This window comes from Stigmatopora argus, chromosome 13 (genome assembly GCF_051989625.1).
Source record: "Stigmatopora argus isolate UIUO_Sarg chromosome 13, RoL_Sarg_1.0, whole genome shotgun sequence".
In the NCBI taxonomy this organism is placed as follows: Eukaryota; Metazoa; Chordata; class Actinopteri; order Syngnathiformes; family Syngnathidae; genus Stigmatopora; species Stigmatopora argus.
Genome location: NC_135399.1, coordinates 1,384,947 through 1,410,632, shown reverse-complemented (window position 1 = coordinate 1,410,632; position 25,686 = coordinate 1,384,947). Strand labels below are relative to the sequence as shown.

The 25,686-nt window shown below is 43.9% G+C and overlaps 1 protein-coding gene across 1 annotated transcript; it reads right to left on the bottom strand.

The window, feature by feature from the left end:
• Positions 1 to 18,793: 18,793 nt before the first annotated feature.
• LOC144087144 (gamma-crystallin M2-like) lies at positions 18,794 to 19,994 on the bottom strand. Its single transcript, XM_077617486.1, has 3 exons — positions 19,850 to 19,994; positions 19,530 to 19,772; positions 18,794 to 19,131 (listed from the first exon to the last, which is right to left on the bottom strand). Exons 1-3 carry the CDS (start codon positions 19,865 to 19,867, stop codon positions 18,859 to 18,861), a joined length of 534 nt encoding a protein of 177 aa, XP_077473612.1. The 5' UTR covers positions 19,868 to 19,994; the 3' UTR covers positions 18,794 to 18,858.
• Between the last annotated feature and the right edge of the window lie 5,692 nt (positions 19,995 to 25,686).

The window sequence follows — 25,686 nt, the reverse complement described above, 5'->3', positions numbered from 1 at the left end:
GCAACGCGCTCGTCACATAACATAAACAAATTTAAATGAACTTGGATTACGATGCAAACACACTCAAAAATAAGTTTAATCTAACGTTACATTAAACTTAATTCAAGTTTTGATACCTTTCTTCTCCCAGGTTGGCTCTATTTGCCCCGCCTCCACCCTGACTTTCAGATGCAACCTATCGAGGGTTGTTTGCTTTTGTATTCCCTTCAAAATATTCCGAAAATGATGTACACAAAAGTTCTCACAATAGGATAACGCACAACCACTTGCCAACAAGAAGTAGCATATACGCCATTCGCACTGACAAACGGGAAAAAAACATGCAAAAAAATGCAATGCTCCGCCCAGTGCTAATGGAGACATTATAAGAGGGAGATGCGACCAGAAAGACAGTGCCCATGATGTTCTTATAAGCAGCCTCTCGCGTCTGCTGTATGCTCGTATATCAAAATTTGTCTCGTATCTCGAGATAATTATTTGCCCAAAATTTGACTTGTATCTCAAATTGCTTGTATGTCGGGGCACTCATTTGTTGAGGTACCACTGTATAATGCAATTGGATTGGATTACTTTATTCAACCTGTATTCGGGAAATTTCATTGTGGCAGTAGCAAGAGGGTGATTAGACAGAACAACAAAGCAAAAGCATAAAGAACAAAGCAAATCAAAGTAAATGGGATCATTAAGAATCACCAAATCAAATCATTAAGACAGAAAAGCAGCAAAACACAAAACGAGCAAGAGTGGATGGAGCTACCGCCGCCGGCTGCCACCTGCCATCTTTGTCGCGGTAGCTAAAACTGATACAGACTCAAAAAGACGTTGTAAAGTTGGAGAAAAACTGGAACCACACACAGGAAGTCTTCCACAAGATGGGGAACTTCTGCAGACTGGGACCGAGGTAGAGAATATGCAGAGTCACTCTTCCAAGCTTATCCGCACAGTTCCTCAGTAGTCTGGAGCTGAAGAAAACAGCAGCCGAGCAGAACTCCTCGACTCCGCTTCCGGCCTGGTAAGCGCCGACAGCTCTTCCATCTTATCCCATGATGGAATGGTTGGTCAGAAGCGTTGCTTCTTCTCCCGGCACTTTTGTCCAGCTCCGAATTTCCAGCGGTAATTGAAGTGTTGCTCCTTCTGCTGCGTATTGTAACAGCTAGTCCCATGTGTATGACAGCGTAGGCATGGCTGAATGGTTCCAAAAAAGAAGTAGCAGAAAGAAGCCAGGCTAACAGAACAAAGAAAGTTGTAAAAACATTAAAGTAAAAAGTATAAAGTACAAAGTGAAGTAAAAAAAGGAATGTATTAAGAAATATTAAAATGTAATTTAAAAAAAGATAGAAGGGCTGTAAAACACGAAAAACAAATAAGAGTGGACAGAGCTACTGCCACCGGCTTCCGCGTGACGGCGCCATCTTGGAAAAAAAACACCAAGGTCTATCTGTAAATTAAAAAAAACATCAACACAACAATATGTGATTCTGCTAGCGGTGTGCAGAAAAAAAGAATTAGTGAGATCTACAACTGAGAAATGTGTGTGCTCTGGTGTGGAAGCAGTAAGGGCCACATAAAGATTTGGCATTGGGTCTGTTGGGGTGGAAACAGCAGGATTTATTAGATGCAAATCATAAACCCTACGGTATTTACCTGGAGACTTCAAGATCAGCAAAATTGGACTATTCCACTGCGAGGCGTAATGTTCTTAAACAACAGCGTGCCACGAACCTTGAATAGTTTCAGAGATGCCTGCAATTTCCACTCTAAGAAGCAAATACTGCTCCTGATAAATTGGAGCAGACACATCAATGTTAAAGGTAACTGGCGGAATGTCACACTTACCAACATCAGTAGGACCCATTGACCACAGATGAGGTGGAAGAGAGGAAATCATTTCCTCTCTTCCATCTGCATCAATCTTTTCACACCCATGTTATCTAGTCAGCCAGTCTCATCTGCGTCGGTCAAATCTACTGCTTTCAGACAGATATTATACATACCGTAATTACTCGAATATAACACGCAGGTTTTTGCAAAATAATTAATTCCAATAGTTGGGGGTGCGTGTTATAATCAAAAACTAATTTTATTTATTTATTTATTTATTTATTTATTTATTTATTTTTTTTGTGTCTTGTTACATGGCCCTTAGCCTGGTGCTTTTTCTTGCCAAATAAATTGAATTGAAATTGAATTGAATAAAATAAATTACAAATTTTCGATCGAAAAAAGCATTGTCAAACTCACTTTGACGCACGGATTTTACGTCATCTCGTAGAGCCGACGCACGGATTTTACGTCATCTCGTGAAGCCGAGACCACCACTGCCCCCCTCTAGCCTCGTACCCGTCTCAGTTCACCCTCTCTCAGTTCAGTGTTATAATCAATAACTAAAATAAATTACAAATTTTCGATCGAAAAAAGCATTGTCAAACTCACGTTGACGCACGGATTTTACGTCATCTGGGAGGAAGAGGAAGTGGATGAAGGAAGCGTGGACGTTGATAGGATTCTCAACGAAGAGATGTATGAGAGGACAGACAAAGAGAGAGAGGAACTTTTCATTTGAAGGATTCTAATGAATAAATTTGTTTGAACAAAACAATCGTGAAATGAAGAAAAAAAGGTAAGATTTCTGATTTTCGTCAGCGGGAAATTTTAGGTGCGCACTATATTCGAGTACTGCGTTTTTCCAGATTTTTTTGGCCCAAAGTTATACCTGCGTGTTATTTTCGAGTGCGCGTTATATTCGAGTAATTACGGTAGTCGATGGCGAATAAATGACATTGAGTAAGTGAGAACTTTGCCAATCCCTAATTCTAACCGCATCTTTTATCATTGGTCCCAAATCTTTTGCCTGATTACCCGGACTGAGTGCAAGAGAAATATGTGGATATGCTGTTTCAGACATACAATACCAAGAGACCAGTTCCTCGTCAAGATCAGCAATGGCCACCATGCCTTCCTTGCCAACAATGATTGCTGATGTCGGAACCCTAAATGATTGGAGCAACATCTGTACAAGCCAGTTCTGACGATATATCTCATCATGAGGCGAACATAAAACAAAGTGCAATGAGGAGGGTCAAATGGAGGGTGCTATGGAGGGAGCGAGGCAATCCATGGAGCCCACAGGCGGAAGTGATGCAAAATTGAATTAGGTGGTGGATCATTCACATGACATAGCCTCAGCCAGTAGATATATGCACCTTGGTGGACCACAGATGGGTTAGTACTTGGAGTGAGAAGACATTGTGTGTGTATGTCTCCCCCCTGAGCAGGCACTTGAATATGATTGTCCGTTTTGCAAAGTCACTGTTAATCCATCTTTACTGCACTTGATGGAAGCTCCAGCTTTAGTAAGTCGGTCCTAACCTAACAAGTTCAGCGGACAGTCCTATATGAAGAAGTGATCAAAGTTGAAACCTCCCCAGGTCACTGGGAGGAGCGCTGTCATAGGCAAAACATTCAAGGTGGAATAACGTGCCCCCAATATTCTGGCCTACATATTCTGTCCATAAAAGTTATGAACAGAATTGGTGACAAAGGGCATCCCTGGCAGAGTCCAACCCCAACTGGAAATGGGTCCGTCTTACTGCAGGCTATGCGCACCAGTCATAAAGGGACCGGACCCCGCATATCCGGGGTTCCAGAACCGCATACACCCGGAGTACCCCTCACAAGACTCCCCAGGGGACACGGTCGAACGCCTTCTCTAGGTCCACAAAGCACATGTAGACTGGTTGGGCGAACTCCCATGTCCCCCCGAGAACCCTGCTGAGAGTGTAGAGCTGATCCACTGTTCCACGGCCAGGACGAAAGCCCCACTTCTCCTCCTGAATCCGCAATTTTATTGCACACCCTGAAGTTATTGCACAGAAGGGATGGTGTGTTGTGCTAGTGCAAGTTCTTTATTTCCGTGTTTTGTGAGACCTGTAGCATCTGCCAGAGGGGAGCAGATGGAATAGGTTGTGACCAGGGTGGTAGGGGGTCCCCAATAATGTTGGCAATGTCATCCAGTGAGGGGAGAGAGCAGCCGATGATCTTCTGGGCGGTGTTGATCACTTTCTGGCTTTATGGCTTTTCTGTCTACTGTCGTGCTTCCAGCGTACCACACTGTAATTCAGTATGCCAGGATGCTCTCCAGAGTGGCTCTATAGAAGGTTACCAGAAGCTTAGTGTCCAAGTTGTTCCTCCTGAGTACCCTCAGGAAATGGAGTCGTTTCTGGGTCTTCTTCACCACTGCCGTGGTGTTAGTAGACCAGGTGAGCTTGTCCGTGACGTGGACCCCCAGGAATTTGAAGGACTGGACCCTGTCTACGCATACTCCATTTATGAGGAGTGGGGCCAGATCTGTGCTGCGTTTGCGAAAGTCCAGGATTATTTATTTAGTTTTCTTGGTGTTTAGTGTGAGATTGTTTACCAAACACCACAAGACAGTTTGTTGACCTCAACTCTGTAGGCAGACTCATCTGCCCCTGAGATGACTCCGACCACAGTGGTGTCATCGGCAAATTTGATGAGAGAGTTAGAGTGGTCGGTCAGTGTACGTTTGTATGTGAACAGGGAGTATAGAAGAGGACTCAGTACACAACCTTGAGGGGAGCCAGTGCTCAGTGTAATGGAGGAAGAGAGGTGGGGACCAAGTCTAACATTTTGTGGACGGTTGATTAAGAAATTCTTAATCCAGCAGCAGATGGAGAGGATAGTCCAAGATGGGAGAGTTTGTCAGCCAGAATGTCCGGTATTATAGTGTTGAAGGATGAGCTATAGTCAATGAAAAGCGTACTCACATAGTTCCCCTGGTGCTCCGGGTGGCTGAATGCTGTGTGTAGAGCTACGACAATGGCGTCCTCAGTGGACCTCTTTGCTCGATAAGCACTGGTGAGGGTCAACAGAGGTGAGGGATTGTGTCCCTATTGTAGCGGGCGACCAACTTTTCAAAGCACTTCATGATCACAGGCGTAAGTGGAACAGGCCTGTAATCATCCAGGCTGTCAATGGTTGGCTTTTTAGGGACAGGGATAATGGTGGCAGATTTTAGGCAGGAGGGGATCATGGATTGTTGCAGGGAACAAGTGAAAATATTTATAAAAACCCCAGTCAGCTGGTCAGCACAGGCTTTGAGCACCTTAGGTATTCCATCAGGGCCAGGAGCCTTCCTAGTGTTCGCAGTCTGCAGTACTTGTCTCACTTCATGTTCCTGAAGCTTCAGTGTACTGCTGCAAGGGGGTGATGTGTTGAGACTGAATCTGATTTGTCAGTATCAAAGCGGGCAAAGAAACCGTTCAGTTTCTCTGCTAGTAAGGCATCTGTGTTAACAGACACCTTATTATTGTCATTGTAATTGGTTATGTGTCGTATTCGCTGCCACATCTTCTATGGGTTATTTTCTGTGAAGTGCTCCTCAATTTTTCTTGTATATGCTGCCTTGGGCTTTTTGATGCCTTCTTCAGGTCTGCTCTGGCAGCGTTGTATTTTAACTTGTCCCCTGACCTGAAGGCGGTGTTACGGCATTTAATGAGTGCCTGTGTCTCACTGGTCATCCAGGATTTTTGGTTAGGAAAAACCTGGATACATTTATTAACAGTGACAGTGTCTATGCAGTTTTTGATATAGGACAGTACAGTGTCCATGTAGTCCTGGAGGTTATGGTGTTCAAAAAGTTCCCAAATGGTGCGGGAAAAGCAGCGGGAAAAGAGAGTGCCTCGGTCAGTGCCACTTTTTCAGAGTGGTAGCCGCAGCAGCTCCTACCACTCTGAAAAAGTGGCACTGACCGAGGCACTCTCCTGGCTGAGGGAAACAGCAGACTGGCAGACATCAATTATCCTCAGTGACTGCAAATCGCTGGTCCAAGCTATGGGAAACCCCCATACGCAAGACCCCGCCATTCGGAGACTTCAGGGTGACATCGCCCTTTTCCCTCCGCCTAAGCGACTACAGCTACTGTGGATCCCGGGCCACTGCAACATATGCGGAAACGACCTGGCTGATGCCCTAGCTAAACTTGGCTCGTTAGATGACCAAACCCATACCCCCCCGGACGCAGCCACAAGACGTGCCATCATCCAACGTGAAGATCGCTCCCCCCCCTCTCCGACCCCCGCCTTTCTCAGACCTACACTACAAAAGTCACAGAGGAAGAACTTGCCCTTTCGAAAGGAGACCGCACAGACCTGATTCATTTCCGCAGTGGACACCACCCCCTGCTCCGCCGTTGGCTCCACCTTGTGGGGAAATCCGACTCGGATCGCTGCCGCCTGTGCGACGAGGAAACAGAGTTGTCTGAACACTTATGGCTCCGCTGTCCGGCCTTAATGACCGAACGCTACCATCGCGGCTTGGGCAACTCCCTGGATGAACTTATCCGTGTTCCGGTGGCAGCTCTAGCGCTGCTGAGGGTAATCCTCAGGCGCCTTAGGTGAAAAAGAAGAAGAAGAAGAAGAAGAAGGAAAAGCAGTCCTGCAGCTGAGGAAGGGCGCCCTCAGACCATGTTTTTATTCTCTTTACTTGTGGCCTTGTTAGCCTCCGGAGTGAGGTGGATGAGGGGGTGAGGGACAGGCAGAGATGGTCAGATCCAGCAATGTGGGGGAGGGGTGTGGCTCTCTAAGCATGTTTAATGCTCTCCAGTTTAGTTTTTTTGTTTTCTCAATCTTATCGTTGTTTACTAACATCTGCGAGGCAAACTTTTTCCACAGTCGCCAGGATTTAATAACTCTCGGGAGAAGATGTGATATATCCATCACAACAGATTACCATTGGACCTACGATATCCCCGAGGACATCTTGAGACCACCGGAATCTCCGTGGATAGTCAGCCCACTCAGAGTATGACGGAGGCGGCGAATGGAAAGAAAGCAAAAGTGCAGACGCCGGGCGGGCCTAGCTGCTAAGCTAAGGCAGCGACCACACCAAACACCACTTATCGAGTATCTACTTGACCAGGGGTCAACAAACTACGGCCCGCCGGCACATTTGGACCGGCCCTCTGAACAATACCAGAGACACTATCGGATTTTTTTCCTATTTGGCCTTGAAGACTGGGAGGTTTTAATCTTGTGTTTGGTTCATTGCACCCCTGCTGAGCCCAAAAATCATCCCAGTGAAGCGGGGCTTTGCAATGCTTCTTTGGTGACACGCGCGGGGAGAGTGTTTCCCTTTGATGCACGCGGGCACGTCCACCGTTGGATGCGCGAGCACAGTGATACCGAGACATCTGGACAATCGCAGGTGAGGGCGGAGCCCTGGGACCATCGCGGACTATTCAAGCATATAAAAACTGTGCAACCTGTTTGAGAACGGAATAATGGCGAAAAGGTTAGGTAAGAGACAAATTGATTCAGAATGCAGGGTAATTAACCTGGAGTGGACAAACGATTATTTTTTTATTCAATGCAAAGAAAAGGCTGTTTGTCTCATCTGTCAAGAGACGGTTGCGGTATTCAAAGAATACAATCGTCGCCGACACTATGAATCCCGTCACAAAGACAAGTACGATACCTTGCAAGGCTAAGTACGAGCAGACAAACTCTCAAAGCGAAAAAGTGGACTACTATCTCAGCAAAATATATTTGTACGCCAAGCTCAGCTGAACCAGGCATCCGTTTGGGCCAGCTTTCGAGTTGCTAAACTGATAGCAAGCAGCGGTAAGCCTTTCAATGACGGAGAGTTTGTTAAGAAATGTATGGGTGCTGTCGTGGAGGAGGTGTGTCCCGAGAAGAAAGATGCATTTAATGCCGTAAGTCTGTCGGTGAATACAATGACCAGACGCGTTGAAGAAATCTGGAGTAATGTATATGCCCAGCTGCAGCAGAAGACGAAAGAATTTGACTTTTTTTCATTAGCACTGGATGAAAGCACGGACGTGCAAGACACAGCGCAACTGCTCATTTTTATTCGTGGAGTTAGCGCAAACTTTGAGATATGCGAGGATCTGGCAGCCCTCCAAAGTCTCAAAGGGACTACAACGGGAGAGGATATTTTTGACAAAGTGTGCCAAACCATGGAGAAGTTGGACCTGGACTGGTCAAAGCTAGCTAGCATCACGACTGACGGGGCTCCTAGCATGGTGGGCGAAACTCGCGGTCTAACGGGACGCATGAACTGGGAGTTAGAAAAAAGGGGTCTCACCGCCCCGCTACGAGTCCACTGCCTAATTCACCAGCAAGCACTGTGCTGCAAAGTGTTGACGTGAGAGAGATTCTGCTCTGACAACTGAGCTGAACTTTTATCTGTTAAGATTGTGCATGGCACAACAGAAAGTTAATGTTCCATGGCTTTTTTTCCATGAAGAACCCAGAGAGAGTTATTTAGTTATTATTTATTTCCTGTTTTTTTTCTGTGAAGAACTCAGAGAGGGTTATTTAGTTATTATTTATTTCATTAATAGTGTTATTATTTGTTTCCTGACTTTTTTTCTGTAAAGAACCTGGAAAGGGTTATTTGGTTATGTGTGGCTTTCTGGAAAACAATATATTTTTTAAGCTTCCCTATGATCGTCACACTTTTTCTGTTACAAACTGACACCGGCCCCCCATCAGAGAAGGGAAAGGTTATGTGGCCCTCACAGGAAAAAGTTTGGGGACCCCTGTTCTTGACCAACGCCAGATCCATCACCCACAAAATGGACGATTTGGAACTCCAGCTTGCTACCAACAGCTTTGTCAGGAACTGCAACATTATTTTCATCACGGAAACGTGGCTACACCCGCAAATCCCCGACGCTGCGGTATTGCTAGCTAGCCAGACGCTATTCCGAAATGATGGTTGAAAAGAATTATCAGGGGAAAGCAAAGGAGGGGGACTTTTTATGTACATACACAAGGAATGGTGCTGCAACAGTGGGATCATTAACACTCACTGCTCCCCGGATTTAGAGCTATTGGCAGTACGCTGCAGGACCTTCTATCTACCTAGAGAGCTAATGATTGTCATTGTAATGGCGGTTTACATCCCACCGGATGCTAACGTTAGCACGGCACTTAGCCTCCTGCTAGCGGCTATAAACAAACAGCCGCTTGAGTCTTTATTGTCACTGGTGACTTCAAAAAAGCATGTTTAAAGACTGTTCTGCTTAAGTTTATCCAGTACTTGAAGTGTCATACCAGAAGAGATAAAACTCTAGACCATGTTTATTCTAATACCAAACATGCTTATAGACCCACACCCCTTCCTCAACTAGCTGGATCAGACCATCTCTGCCTGTCCCTTACCCCAGCATAGACCCCACTCCGGAGGCTAACAAGGCCACAGATAAAGATAATAAAAACATGGCCCGAGGACGCCCTTTCTCAGCTGCAGGACTGTTTTTCCCGCACCATTTGGGAACTTTTTGAACACCACAACCTCCAGGACTACACGGACACTGTACTTTCCTACATCAAAAACTGCACGGACAACATCACTGTTAATAAACGGATACGGGTTTTTCCTAACCAAAAACCCTGCCTGGATGACCAGAGAGACACAGGCACTCATCAAATGCTGTAACCCCACCTTCAGGTCAGGGGACAAAGTACAATACAGCGCCAGAGCAGACCTGAAGAGAGGCATTAAAAAGGCCAAGACAGCATATAAAAGGAAAATTGAGGAGCACTTCGCAGGAAATAACCCAAAGAAGATGTGGCAGGGAATACGACATATTACCAATTACAATGACAATAATGTGTCTGTTAACACAGATGCCTTACTAGCAGAGGAACAGAAACGTTTCTTTGCCCGCTTTGAGACTGAAAAATCAGACCCAGTCTCAACACATCCACTACCACCCTCCAGCAGCACACTGGAGCTTCAGGAACATGAAGTGAGACAGGTACTGCGGACTGTGAACACCAGGGAGGCTGCTGGCCTTGACGCAGTACCACTGAAAGTGCTCAAAGCCTGTGCTGACCAGCTGACTGGTGACTGGTTTTCACAAAGATCTTCAATTGTTCCCTGCAACAATCCATCATCCCATCCTGCCTGAAATCTGCCACCATTATCTCTGTCCCTAAAAAGACAACCATTGACAGCCTGAATGGTTATAGGCCTGTTGCACTTACGCCTGTGATCTTAAATTAATTTGAAAATTTGGTCGCCCGCCATATCAGGGATACAATCCCTCCCTCAGTTGACCCTCACCAGTTTGCCTATAGAGCAAATAGGTCCACTGAGGACGCCATCGCCGTAGCTCTACACACAGCACTGAGCCACCTGGAGCACCATGGAAACTATGTGAGGATGCATCATCATAGGCGCTGTTCAAAGCGGCTGCTAGTTGCAGTGGCTCCCTAAACCCTCACTCGTATTTTGTGTTTTTAGGGCTTTTTAGAGCTTTTTTATCCTTTATTTTTACGTTTTATTGTCTCTTAAGATTTTACTTGTTACTTTGCTTTATATATTATATTCCAGACTTTAATGTTTTAAAACTTTACTTTCAAGACTACTCCAAGACTCAAGTTGTGCAAGAGGCAGTCTTTGATCTATTAGTTTAGTTTATCTTAGCGAATTCTGGACATTATATTTTTGACCCAATAGCCATCCCTCCACTGTTTTACACAAAGGATCAGCTGTTAGCGGTATGCAACACCTGGATTCCCCTGGACCTGGACCTCCCCGCGGAGTTAAAGAGGAAGAGAAGAGGATGCAGAGCTGGGCGGAAATGTCAGGAGAGAAAGCCACGCTTCAGACCCAGCATTCCATCTATTATTATGGGGAACGTAAGATCTCTCCCCAATAAGATGGAAGAGCTAACGGCGCTTACCAAACAACAACGACAATATCGGAAAATCTGCATTATGTGCTTCACGGAGACCTGGCTGAATGAACTAATTCCGGACTCTCTCGTCTCCTTGGATGGCTTTCAGCTGGTGAGGGCGGACAGAGAGGCTGAGGAGAGCGGTAGGAAGAAAGGTGGGGGACTAGCTGTTTTTATTAATAGTAGATGGTGCATGCCCCGGGCATATTACTGTGAAGGAGCAACTCTGCACTCGAGATATCGAGCTAATAGCTGTTAGCATCAGGCCGTTTTACAGCCCCGGGAGTTCTCGCACGTTATCGTAATAACTGCGTATATACATCCCTTGGCCGATATGGCAGTCGCCCACGAGCTGCTTCACGCCACTGTGTCCCAGCTGCAAACGTCACACCCCCAGTCTCTCCTTATCTCTGGTTATTTTAACCATGCTCCATTGGCTTCTACTCTCCCCACCTTCACTCAGTATGGGAAGTGCCACACCAGGGAACAAAAAACTCTGGACCTGCTGTATGCCAACACAAAAGAGGCATACAGCTCAGTCCCCCTGCCCCCACTGGGCCGCTCAGACCACAACCTGGTCCATCTGATCCCCACCTACATCCCTATGGTGAGGAAAATAAAACCTACTACGAGGATAAAAGATGCACCGAGGAGACCAGCATGGTACTGAGGGACTGTTTTGAGACCACAGACTGGGAGATGCTGTGCAATTCACATGAGAAAGACATTGACAGCTTGACCCACTGCAGCACAGATTATATTAACTTCTGTGTTGAGAACATTGTACCATCCAAGAAGGTCCGTTGTTTCTCCAACAATAAGCCGTGAGTCACCAGGGATCTAAGGGCCCTCCTGAACAAGAAGAAGAGGGCTTATAGGTCTGGGGAGAAAGAGAGTCTGAAAATGGTCCAGAAGGAGCTGAAGAGAGAGATAAGGAAGGGAAAGACCATCTACAGGAGGAAGCTGGAGAACCAACTCCAGAGAGGCAACACCAAAGAGGTCTGGAGGAGCTTGAGGACCATTTCGGGCCATGGAGGCAACAGTGAGAGAGACCCGGAGTCCGGCGGCAGGGAGTGGGCCAATGAACTGAATCAGTTCTTTAACAGATTCAGCCTTGCCCCCACTCCCCTGACCCCAGATGCAACGCTCCCTTCTCGTTCTCCTCCTCCTCCTCTTCCTCCCCCTCTTCCACCGGTCCCTGCATTACTGTCGATCAGGTGATAAAACAGCTAAAGAAGATCGAGGCAAGGAAGGCTACCTGTCCAGACGGCCTCAGCTCCAGACTACTGAGAGTGTGCGTATCAGCTTGGCAAAGTGATTCTGCAAATTTTCAACCTCAGCCTCAGTCTGCAGAAGGTCCCCACCTTGTGGAAAACTTCCTGTGTTGTCCCAGTTCCTAAGACTGCGTACCCCAGGGAGCCAAACCACTTCAGGCCGGTAGCATTAACTTCTCACCTGATCAAGACATTGGAGAGAATCATCCTCAATCACCTCAGCCCCCTGATGAATGCAGAGCTGGACCCTCTGCAGTTCGCCTATCATCCAGGCATTGGTGTGGAAGATGCTACCACCTACCTGATGCAAAGGTCTCTTTCACACCTGGAGAACACGGGAAGCACCTTGAGAATGATGTTTTTTGACCTCTCCAGTGCATTCAACACCATTTAGCCGGTCCTACTGAGAGGGAAACTGGAAGAGGCAGGAGTAAGGAACCACCTAGCCGCATGGATCATCGACTTCCTCACTGACAGACCACAATATGTGAGACTCCAGGACTGTACGTCTGATGTGGTAGCTTGCAGCACGGGGGCCCCGCAAGGCACAGTGCTCTCCCCACTCCTCTTCTCTCTCTACACATCAGACTTCAAACATAATACAGACACCTACCACCTCCAGAAGTTCTCTGACAACACCGCTATTGTTGGACGAGTGACGGACGGGAACGACCTGGAGTACAGGGGAGTAATCACAGACTTTGTTGACTGGTGTAGTCAAAACCACCTCTACATCAACACCAGTAAGACAAAGGAAATGGTCATCGATTTTTAGAGGAATCCTCAACAGACCACTCAGGTGAACATCCAGCGTACAGACATTGAAATTGTGGAGAATTTTAAGTACCTGGGTGTTCACCTCAACAACAAACTAGACTTGTCCACAAACATAGATGCCCTGTACAAAAGGGACCAGAGCCGCCTCTACCTACTGAGGAGTCTACGGTCCTTTGGAGTGTGCAGGACACTGCTGTGGACTTTCTACGACACTGTGGTGGCATCTACAGTGTTTTATGCAGTGCTCTGTTGGGGATGCGGGAGCATGGAGCGGGACAGGAACAGGCTGATTAAGCTGGTCAGGAGGGCCAGCTCTGTTCTGGGCTGTCCTTTGGACTCTGTGGAGGAAGTGGGAGAGCGGAGAATGCTGACCAGGATGATGTCCATCATGGACAGCGACTCCCACCCCCTGCATGAGTCTGTGGAGTCCCTCCAAAGCTCCTATAGCAATAGACTGCGGCACCCTGATTGCAGGAAGGAGCGCTTCCGCAGATCCTTCCTCCTATCAGCTGTCAGGCTCTTTAACAAAAAAATGGCTGAGTGTTAAGACCTACCATATGCATGCATCTACATTTATATGTATGTATATATGTGCTAATATATGTGTATATATATGTATATGTGTATATATAAATATACTTCAGAGACACTTATTTATTTATATATTTATTCATTTATTTATTTATTAACTTACTTATTACCTATCTATTTATGTCTAAAATGCCTTTCCTATTCCTGCATCCTCACCCTCTTGCTACTGTGACAACGAAATTTCCCGAATACGGGATGAATAAAGTTATCCAATCCAATTGACTATAGCTCAGCCTTCAACAGTATAACACCGGACATTCTGTCTTAAAAACTCTCCCACCTAGGACTATCCTCTTCAATCTGCTACTGGATTAAGAACTTCTTAACCAACCGTCCACAAACTGTTAGACTTTGTCCCCACCTCTCTTCCTAAATTACACTGAGCACTGGCTCCCCTCAAGGTTCTGTACTGAGTACTCTTCTATACTCCCTGTTCACATACGAATGTACCCACCACTTTAATTCCCTCCCAGAGCCCGGAACATTGTCATGGACCAATACCACCCTGGTCACAACCTGTTCCAACTGCTGGCCTCTGGCACACAATACAGGTCTCACAAAGCACGGACAAATATACTTAAGGACAGTTTTTCCCCACAGCCATCAGAACTCTGAATTTGAGTTAGCACGATACACAATCCCTTCTGTGCAATAACTTCGGGGTGTGCAATAACAAAGTTCCATATCTTAGAAATCTGTGAAATATTTTAGAATCTGGGCAACATTTCAGAATCTGTGCAATATTTTAGAATTCTGTGCAATATTTTTGAATTCACCTAGCCGGGATGTGACTTTTTATACTTTTATACTACTATTTATGTTTTTTTAATGGGAAAACACTTTGAAAAGCTTGGAGTAGCACCACCAATTTCGTTATACTCAGCTGTGTATGATGACATTAAAGGCTTTTGATTTGATTTGATTAGAATAAACATTGTCCAGAGTTTTGTCACCTCTGGTGTGACACTTCACATACTGGATAAACTTAGGCAGAACAATCTTTTAACATGCTTGGTTGAAGTCACCGACGACAATAAGGACTCCATCGGGGTGGTCAAGCTGGCAGGAGGCTAAATGCCATGCTAACATTAGCATCCGGTGGGATGTAAACAGCCATTACAATGACTACCGTTAGCTCCCTTGGTAGATAGAAAGGTCTGCACAGAACTGCATATTTGCAGTTTGCTCTACATCAGGAGAACAGTGAGTGTTAATGATTCTACTGTTGTAGGTTTGTTGGTAATCTGTTGTGATGGATATATCGCATCTCCTACCGAGAGTGATTAAATCCTGTCGATTGTAGCAAACAAAGCACCAAACTAGAGAGCAAAGAGCCGCTGCACCCATGTGCGCCGCCTCTCATCCACCCCCTGGGCAGAATCCCTGTCTTTTGCAAATCAACCACCAAGTCAATGCTTTTTCCAAACTTTCTTGCTTCCGATCCTTCTAAAGTACCTCTAGGATCCCCAGGCCATGACTAGCTGAACATTGCATTTTTCCGTACTTTCCATCATTTCACTCCACTCAATCCCACCCAAATGATGATCAAATTCACCATCCATTTTGTCACCTCAAATATGACTCTCACAAACCTTCAGACACCCAATATATCAATTTTCACTCTCAACAATAAAAAATAACACACCCAAGAATAAACAAATACACGCAGTTTACAGGCACTCTTTCCAAACAAAGAGTGACCCACAGTTTCTATGTATTATCGTTGGTGCTTAACACTATCAACAAACAATTAATCTAATTTTACAAAATCCACCAGTGTGCTCTTTGGTATTATGGAACGCACCACAAATGTCAATTTTAAAAGTAAAAAAAGTACTTAACCATAAAATGGTAACCGGGGAAAAAAATGGGTACCCTTCATTGCACCGTCTTGCTTAGTACCCATTTTTTCCCCCAGGACCAAGGTAACCCTCTATTTCAGAAGCGTGAAAGGTAACCCTCTATTTCAGAAGCGTGAAAGGTAACCCTCTATTTCAGAAGCGTGAAAGGTAACCCCTGAAATAGAGGGTTACCATTCTTGGGTTAAAAACCATTTTATCAACTTTATCAAATCCGCCACTGCGTTCTTTGATCATTACATGATCCGTATATAGTGTGTCAGCCTCCACATTCTGAGTCCCAGCGGACGCACAAGTTCTCTGAACAGACGATTACCCCAGAGTTCTATCTATAGACACTATTCAGGATCCAAATTTAACACAAACCAGATCCGCCAATGCGCTCTCTGCTATTATTACAGAACCCACATCGACAATGCGCTCGCTGTCATTATTTCAGAACCCAGATCTGCCAGTGCACTCTCTGGAATTATTGGATGCATCAAAAACAACATTCCCACATTAGTCAATTGCAGTGGCGGTCCGTGCATTTTCTCGTAGCGCCTTCAACAAATCAATCCAACCCTCAAAAACTTTTATGGCTATAAAACCTCTACTGCAGCTACAGCTGCAACACATAAAAATAATCAATAAATCAATGCACAAAAATGGGGTAAAATCCACTTCCTAGCAGCATTTATTGAATAAATACAAATACTGGAGCTTTTCAGACATCAGAACCAGGCCAGGGGGTGGTTTCCCTGGGAAAAGACAGCGATGGACGTCAATGGCGAAACGGCAAAAATTGCACGAAAATGGGATAAAATCCACTTCCTAGCGGCATTTAGTGATTAAATACAAACAATGGAGCTTTTCAGATATTGGAACTTGGCCCACAATTGAAATATTATTTAGGAATATAGCCATATTTTACTCACCAAAAATCATTTTTAACTGTACACAATATCCATCCTCCTTTCTTTCTTCCTTCTTTTCTATCGCCATCGAAGCTAATGCTGAAAGTTGAGCCTGTCCTGTCATATTTCTGGCATAGTCCGTCTTGAAAATGGCTTTAAATCAACACAATAATATATTTGCTTGTGCAGCTCGCTCCAAATACAGTTTGGTAGCTCTGGCTAATCACTAGCCAATCATAGTTGGTGAAAGCGATGACGTATCCCTACACCTGCGACAAGGCATTGTGGTGTTGCCAACTCGAAATCTGATTGGTTAAAGCAACAGTCTTATTGACGCTTGTTTAATGCAGCAGAACTGATTGTGAAGGCCTTGAGGCAGATTTCTGACCCTGGCAACAAATAATGGCTGAAATGTGATTGGTTAAATGCTTCAATATGAAAACACACATCTGGAAGCAGTTCAATCAGGGGGAAAAGCAATGAAAGGAAGCTAACAGACAATTTTGAATTATTTAATAAGTATTGATGGACAAAATATAATATATGATTCAGATATTTCTTAGGCCAGCAGAGAAAGCCTTGAAGGCCCTGATGGCCCGCCACTGGTCAATTGACATTCAATACTCTTTGGGACAGTCAGTTGATTTTAAGACAACAATGTGTCCTACATTTATTCCAAGAAATGCCACAATCTGTCACCAAAGAGGATTCAATTCAGAGCCGTTCGTCCATCCACAGAGTACCCTGTCGACAATGCCAATTTGCAGAAAATGCTATTTTTTTTGTCTGTGCTGCAATAAACAGCTCGGCCAGCAAATTCTTTTATTCTCTCAAATGGACAAAATAAGTTACAACATTTGCTCAAAGGCACACAATCAATTTAACAAGAAAATAAGAAAAAAGTACAAATTAAAACAGACCGGGATGGGTTCTTCCCAGGAGTTCAAAATTATCCTTCCCGCTCAGGCACAGAAAAGGTCTCTAGTCCAAAAGCAAGCTCTCCCATTATCCCGTCTCTCCCAATCCACAACTTGGTTTTTGCAACTAAGCATTAACAAAAGGCCCGTCTGTGGCCAGCTTTCCTCAAACGAGGTGACTAGTCCAGGCTAGATGTGATGCCCCCTAGCTGTCTTGACAGTCAGGAACAAAGGAACCATTCTGTCTTTGGGCATCCCTACTGAGATAATTGAATTAGCTATGTAAAAGACTCATTTTTGCCTATGCAGCCCACAAAGGACCTTACAGTCCACAGGAGTTCTGTCTCCAAACCAAAAGATAACTAAAAACCTACTTATTTGAAAACATTTAAATAATACATTTGATTATAAGAAATAATTCTCTTCAATAATCTGCACCTGCAGCGCTCGAGGACTGATTTGGACACCTCTAATTATGAAATGAGTTTGAGTGTGATTTATTTAATTCAGGGACTATACTATATATTAATGAACATATACATTTTCATGTTAATGATCATATATATGTAAGATTATAGAAAAAGGCTAATTTCCATCTTTACTTTACTTTAGTCCCCTGGGCAGGTTGAAGATAAACGATGAGACATATACAGACACACACGCTTGCACACATACCCAGGGGAAATTTCAAGTTTTATACCAGCCTCCCATGCATGTATATTTGGGAAAGGAGAAGGAACAGGAGTACCTGAAGAAAACCCACCCAAGCCCGGGTAGAATATGCAAACTCCACAGAATGATGACTGAACTGGGATCAAACCCTCAACCCAAGAACTGTGAGGCCGATGCGCAATTCCCATCCAGTGGCGGTAAGATTGTGAGTGCTTCTGTGTCTCTGTGAGCCCTATGGCACACTGGCAACCAGTCTCGGGTGTAGTCTGCCTTTCGCCCAAAGTCAGCTGTGATAGGCTCCATCAACCTCCGGATACCCCAATAAGGATGAGTGATATGGATGATCTATGAATTAAGTCTACCATGAATTTAGTCTGTAATTATACAAGATATCTGTTTCGTGCGGCGTTGAACGTGTAACGTAGAATAGGACCCAAATGCAGGGAAGTAATCAAGCGACGAGTGCGTGGAGTGTTCTAACAACTTCAATGACTGAGGCAGGAGGGGAATCAAGAAAATAACAAGGACAATAAATAACAAAACCCAACCCTGACGTGGAAGAAATGGCAAAATGAGGAACTTGAGCAACTTAGCATGATGCAAACAAAGCAGGGTAAAGAAGACAAGGCAGACGATCCGACAAGGACTCACAAACACACAGGGTTTGACTAGACAGACAGGGGTTGATTACAATTAGGAAAACCTGAGTAACACAAGAGGGAGGAAGCAGGGGATAAAGCATAAGGTAACCAACCAAAACCCCAACTAATCCTAACAATATGAATCATAAGAAAAGGTTAGAAAAAAATACAAACCTAAGCCATTTTTCTAAGATTATTTTTTCTGGTCAAATACTAATCCATTAAAAAGACTATCCTGGTAAACCTAATGAATATTATGACTCAAGATTTTTTAACGTGGATTTGCAAATATATTTGTGATAAAATTGCAGTCATTGCATATGCTGGAATAGATATATTTTAAAATGAATCAGTTGTAAGGTTGTTTATAGCTGTAACCAAGTAAAAAGAATACACACAGACAATGCATGTCATGGAGAAGGCAATTATAAGGCCAGTTAAAAATCTGAGGTCTTTAATAAACAAAGTGTTTGGTATTTACAGAAAGGCTTTCACTGGATGGCTAATATTCGGTGACCCTCCTAAAGGAGCCAATGATGGCGCAAGTGGCGCACCAGTCACGGTACCGCCGGTACTCCCCAGGTCTCATGAAGTACTGCCGTCCTCGGAAATTGGGATACTCGTAGAAGATCCAGTAGCCATTCATGACATTACAGGAGTATATATGCCGGTGGTGGAAACGGTCAGACACACAGGGACAGTCATCCATAAACTCCATCATATGACCACTGAAGTCAGGCTTCTCATAGATACGCAACCTGTACGAGCCCCGGTACTATGGGATCACAACAGAAGGGAAAAACAGGTTTACAAGTGGATCCGAATGAGATCTGGAAAAAAACATGTACATTGCAAAATCATAAAATATTGGATCAACAAATCTAGAGTTTAAGCACAGAAACCAGGATTGGAATACTAATTATTACAGGGGGAAAAAAACAACAACTACATTTCAGACACTGGAAGCATTGGTCTAACTTATAAGTAAAATCAAAGCCAGAATCTTAGAAATCAGTAGAACTCGGTGTACTTTTATGTATGGAAACTTGAGGCAAAATGACAGATGTTGAAATTAAATCTTACGCATGAAATCTGGAAGCAGAATCATGAGCATCAAAACAACTGAGATAGGTGAATATTTAAAGGATGAACCACAAGCATTGCGACTCTTACTGTGGGAATCATCCTACACGAGCGGATGCAGCTGCTGAAGCCCATCCATCTCTGGTAGTCGGGATAGTCCCCCCTCCTCATGAAGTACTGATGCCCCATGAAATTGGCTCGCTCATAAATCATGAAGCAGCCAGTCTCAACTCGGATGGAGTTGCAGCGAATAAAGAAGGAGTGAAGGTCTGTGCAGTCATTGCTGCACTCATAACTGCGACCCTCAAAGTTCTTGTCTTCGTAGAAGATGATCTGTCAGGAGACGGGATATTGCATGATGACACACAAAGAATTGCAGTGTGGTTTGATGTCAACGGAACAGAATTTACCTTGCCCATGGTGTCCATTGGAGAGATTTCTCATTTTTCCAGGGCTTTTTATAGCACCTGTTCACAAACAAAGCATTGTTATTCAAATGGTCTGTTAGAAATGAAAACTTACTGACACATGTTCACCTTTTTGTTGGGCCACAACATGAGGTGAGAAATATTGATTTGTATTTGACACAAAAAGAAAATAAATAATTAACAACACTGATGGACAAAGGAAAGTACTGGTATGGTATCCGCACATTGTGTGGACAATGGAGCCAGAACAATATGGAAAGCACTGTTCACCTCTAATGTGTTGCAAGCAGGGAACCACTCACTGTTCAATAGAGCCGTCCTGACTACTCGACGTTGTTGACGTTGTCGATGACGTAAATGCATCGAAAAGCACAACATACTGTCAACGGTTGATGATGTAAATGCATCGGACCATAAAGCCAGGTGAAAATGCCTTTCCAGCGCTAAAATGGCGAGGCCTAGGATGACAGGGATTCGGGCAAGAATAACGATTGTAGGATGTTCTTTTCTTTGTTCTGAAAGATTTGGTGAGAGAAGTGACAAAATATAGGAAAGACATAATTGAAGCTTCCATGGCCAGAAAAGGCGAGACTCTCGTGCTGACTCTTTAATAAAGCCTTCAATGCCTCTGCCCAAAGTCGGTGTTAATTTGAATACAAGTGGGTTGGTTTCAATTACAAAGGAATATGGCTGGTTTGAAATCAAACTGTTGAGACAGATATTCTGAAGATATGACACTTCCCTTTGAACCATAAAAATACGGACAGGTCAGGAAAAGTTTTACAACTGCCAGAACACAACTCAATTGTTTATACAACAATCAGAATGATTTTATTTGATTTTGTTGCATTTTTTCTTTTTATCTTCTTTTGAACTTTAACACTTTTACATTTATCCAGTGATTTGAGATGCATGTAACAAAATTGGCCTGGCAATTAATGTCTGAAATTAACTGTTCATTGTTATTATTATTTTTGATGTTGAAGTGGATAATGGGTAGAAATGTAACTGGATTTTTATTTTATGTCTAACTATTGAAAAAATATTGATTAAGAAAGTTTTATAGGAGATGATAGACAAACTACAAAGACGATGTAATGTTAAATTTTTACAAAAATATTGGGGTATTAGGGTAGATTGGGGTAGTTTTTATTTCAAACAACTGGTTTTAATATGCAACGCGATACACATTATTGAATGAATTGGAATTTCTTGATTAGTATGCATTTTAAAAGTTATGTGGGTTAATTGCTGTAAAAGACAGTTATATAGTCAGGCTTAAAATATTAAGCCTGACGATTGGGGGAGGGGGTTCATTTCTATTAAGAAATATTAATGTATTCATTTGTTTCTAAATATTAATTAATGTGAATGTAACTATTGCAGAGAATGAGAGAACTCTGTTCCTGGCAAGAATCCAGCCCTGGTTTGCCTTTTGTATTTTTCCTAATTCTAGTTTGTATAATTATATTGTCTTGGAATCAAGTCTACCTTCTTTTATTCACCAGTGAGAGGTAAGGAATGTTCATGTGGGGGAAGCCAGTTTGGCTATTTTTTTCAGTAAAAAAGTTTTGATTTGGTGTATGTTAAGTTAAATTGTGTCAGTGAATTAGAAAAAAAGAAAAAAACTAATATGTTCTCAATCTTAACAAGGAAGCAATGATCATAATAGAATATCAGCTAATATATTTAATTATGACTGAGTAGGAATTTGGATTTTCACAAACTATAGTGATGGAAAAAGTAAGATTATTGTGTTATCAATATAATGATTTACTTCTGTTGGAGTTATTTTGGGTACTATCATATATGTGCGTACAAGGAAGAAATCTTAATCATTATATGTTTGTGGAATATTAATCATTATATGTATATGTGAAATATTAATCATTATAAGCTTGACAAACGCTTAGTATAATTGTTACAGAAGGACACTTCCCCCTGCAGCTGGCTCTGAGGACGTTTAATTGTTTTGCCCTGGATCCGAGGATTGCTGACTTGACACCTCAACCAGTCCCAGGATCCGAGGACTGTTGACTTGGATTAAAACCTCGACCCTTCACCGAGTCCCAAGTTCACAATGAAGATCGGTGAAGGACTCTTCAATTGTTTTGACTTGGATTCCAGAGCAGATGGCGATATCGAATCAAACCTCCGAAAATACTCGCAATTGTTTTAAAATAGTGTTGCTCGGTTTACCTGATATACAAATGTTGTTCCGCAGTTGTTTTCGACTTTTGACCTTAATTGTGTTGTTCGGGTCAAACGCTTATGCAATTGTTTTGAATAAGATAACCTTAATTGTTTTGATTCTAATGTGCTAAATGGGCAGGAGAGAATTCTTTTCGGGAGAATGATCTGTGACGAGGACGAGTCGGGATTGATTCTCACTTGCAAGTTATTAGACGTAAAGTTTTAGCACCTAACCCTAATTCCTTAACTCAGTCTTATCCCGTTTAACAATTGTGCGTGTTCAGCATCAGGGGAAGAGACCAGGCTTTGCGAGTTACTCCACAGATGATTTATTCCTGATATTGATCCTTACAGAGCTCCGGGTCCCTCTCCCAAATATAAACCAGCTGAGCATCGCCGTGCATCAGTGGAGGATGAAGAAGACAAAAGTCCAAACCCGAGTTTGCCCAGTTATAGTAATACAAAAATGAATATTCATTCGCTGATTCTAATGAGATGCGGACTGGCCCACGACGGTCTTGAGGGGTCTCCCCCTGGAATCTGCTGGCCCAGGAATCCACATCTGTCCTCGGTCTCCTCCGCTGGAATCCACATGCGTCCATGAAGTCCACCCCATCTGTTTAGCACCTTGGCTCTGCTGTCCCTTGGAGCCCACCATCTGTCTTCTTATCAGCGTGTAACCAACCTCAAAGAAGAAACTCAGACAGAGACATTTTGTTCATTGTAATCGAGTTAAGAACAATAGTTTAAATCCTACAGTGGTAATATATCAAAATGAAACAGCTACAATAAAATGAATGAGTAAAATATCTCATTCTTCATTCCCTCTCTTGGTCTCCCATTGAGACCGCACCGACAAACAACACACAGGTTAGTAAGAAACGAAACTAAGAAGCACTACATTAGTGTATCCATGAACATATGCTCAGCAGGGGGTGCAGAGGGGTCAGTTTGGAGCAACTGAGCATACTGACCTTTATGGTCCGGTCCCACTGCCCTATCGATCAAACGAACAACCAGAGTACGAGCTAAGGGGACGATGCAACATCCACAAAGAATAAGTAAAGCCGTAAACACAACTACAGATATAAGGACATTTCCCATCAAACCTTTCCAGGCACCGAAATGATTCATCCATTTGTCCCAGATTGAGGCGCCCACACATCAATGGTCTGCCATCTTATTAGTCAGGGTTTGGAGGCCTTCTAAGGCTTTGGTGAGACGTCCATTTGGAGCAGTGTTATTAGGGATGAAAGTACAACATGAATCACCAAAGATAGCATACACCCCACCCTTCTCAGCCAATAACATGTCTAATGCTACACGAGCTTGGAAAGCCATGAGAGATGTTGCCACTAACCGTTCATGTACCGCCTCAAACGACTCAACAGCGTAATTGCCAAGTCGCTGGACATTGTAATGAACGCAATTAATGCGATCAACATTTTTGTTAGGGGTTACCCAAATTAGAATACTTTCGAATACTCATTAGGAACGCCAAGGGGGATGCCTATGGCGTCAATATAGGTGGGGTCTGAGTTACCCATCCAGGTGGGTGATGCTCTCTTATTGCAATGCAAGACATCCTTCAGGTTTGAAGGTAATCGTATTTCAGCTGTGAGATTCACTGGGGAAACAGAAACCGGAAGCAACAAAGACACCGAAGAACACACACCAGAAGCATTTGTGGGTAATCTATCATACAACTTATTGCTTCCACACCATAACCAGATGTCCGCTCGGGATAAGGGGTGTGGTACCGGAAAAGACATTTAATACACACCAATCAGACGGAATGCTTCCCAATGATTTTCCAGTCCCATTTAATTTGAGACAGGTAAAATTTTGGCGTGCTACTGATTTGTCAAAAATTGATTTTTCTTTATCCTCTTGGGCAAGTGGGAATATCGAATAGTACTTAGAACAATTAAATTTCGGGTTGGTGTTTTTTAGAATGTCCACAATACATTCATTGTTGACTGGGGCCGAAACAATACGGAGTACGGGTCGAGCACCCATACACATCATCTTGGGTTTTGCTGGCAGCTTGCTCTGCCATTAACAATCATCCACTGATGGTTCGCCATGGATTATGCGGACTTTACTCGATTTAGGGGATACGATTGACGGAGTCACCTTGCCAGTTTTCGCCTGAGTAGTACTAGGTTTTTTACACATCCCCACTGGCCATCATGGATCGGTATCCGAGGACTACGCACACAGGGTTAGGAAGCTAGTGGTGTCTCATTTGTTGGAGATTGCGGTGTCATTGGAGCCACATCCGTCTGATTGGAGAACGCCCAACAGGAGTATGACATACACGTGGAGCGCTCCTTCAAAAAATAACAAGGGAAATATTAAACAAGCTTAAATATCAATAAGCCAAAACCAAAACATCCTGTACCCTTTGGAGGATCCTGTGGTGGAGTGTGTGGTTATGGGTTAGGTGGATCAACGGGTCTAATTTGGGAATAATGAAACCTCTTCTGTCCCTTATGTTCAAGTTGAACCGCCTTTGATGTACGAGCAGTCACTTTGAAGGGACCTGTCCACCTGGGCTCCGACCACTTCCGGGATAGAACCTCGAGAAGAACGTGGGTTGAGACCGTGGGTTCCTCCTGTGGGTGATCACGTGCAGCTGCAGCAGCCTCCTGTATCTGTGAAGAAATACTCGATACCAGAGAATGCAATTGAGACCAATATGCTGCATGCGAGAGATCGGGTAATGGAACCTCTTCATATGGGGTGATTGAGAAACTGGGACCAGGCATCAGCCGGCCCGTAAGTAATTCAAATGGGGCAAAATGTGTGGTTTTGTTGATGGTTCGACGAATAGAGAGTAAAGCCAATGGGAGGGCTTGAACCCAAGACATTTTGGTGCCGTACATTATTTTGCCAATTTTTCGTTCCAGTAATTACACAAATTAACTAATCATACTAAAAATAGGAAAAATACAAAAAGCAAACCAGGCTGCCTTCTCCTCAGGAAAACAGCTTTCCCGTTCTCTGCAATAGCCACACTCACATCAATCAATATGCAGAAACAAATGCACACATCTACAATTCTGAAAAGAATTGAACCCACTAAAATGTAACCACCCCTTGTTTGTCAGGGCCAATATTTTAGCATAACTGTGTCTCCTAGAGCAACCAAAACTCATTACTTATAAAATGCATACTAATCAAGTCCCAATTCATTCAACAATGTGCATTGCGTTGCATAGTTAGTTGCATCAACAAGTCTCTTCCCATCAAATTCACACGAGCCTCTTGGGCACCTCTATTCGGAGTGTGGAGGATCCCATGGACCGTAATAATCATCTTCGCCCTGGTTATATTGCCCAGGTGACTGAGCCGGCTGCTGGGGGCCGCCATGGTCTGCCAGTGCCTCGTCCTCCTCCGCGCAAAGGCTGCTGTTGCTGTGGTGGGCCATACTGCTGTGCTTGGGGTTGCCGCGGGAACAGTTGTTGCTGTGCTTGGGGTTGCCGTGGGAACTGTTGTTGCGGTTGCTGCTGTTGACTGGGACAATCACGTGCCCAGTGTCCAATACCGCCACACACAAAACAGTTGCCTTGTTGGCCTTGTCCTGAGTACCCTCTTCCCCGGCCACCAGAGAAACCACGCCC

Coding starts and splice junctions, on each gene's coding strand:
- LOC144087144 (XM_077617486.1), bottom strand. Junction 19,132..19,529: donor CGTGTAGGATGATTCCCACA/GTAAGAGTCGCA, acceptor GTGATCCCATAG/TACCGGGGCTCGTACAGGTT.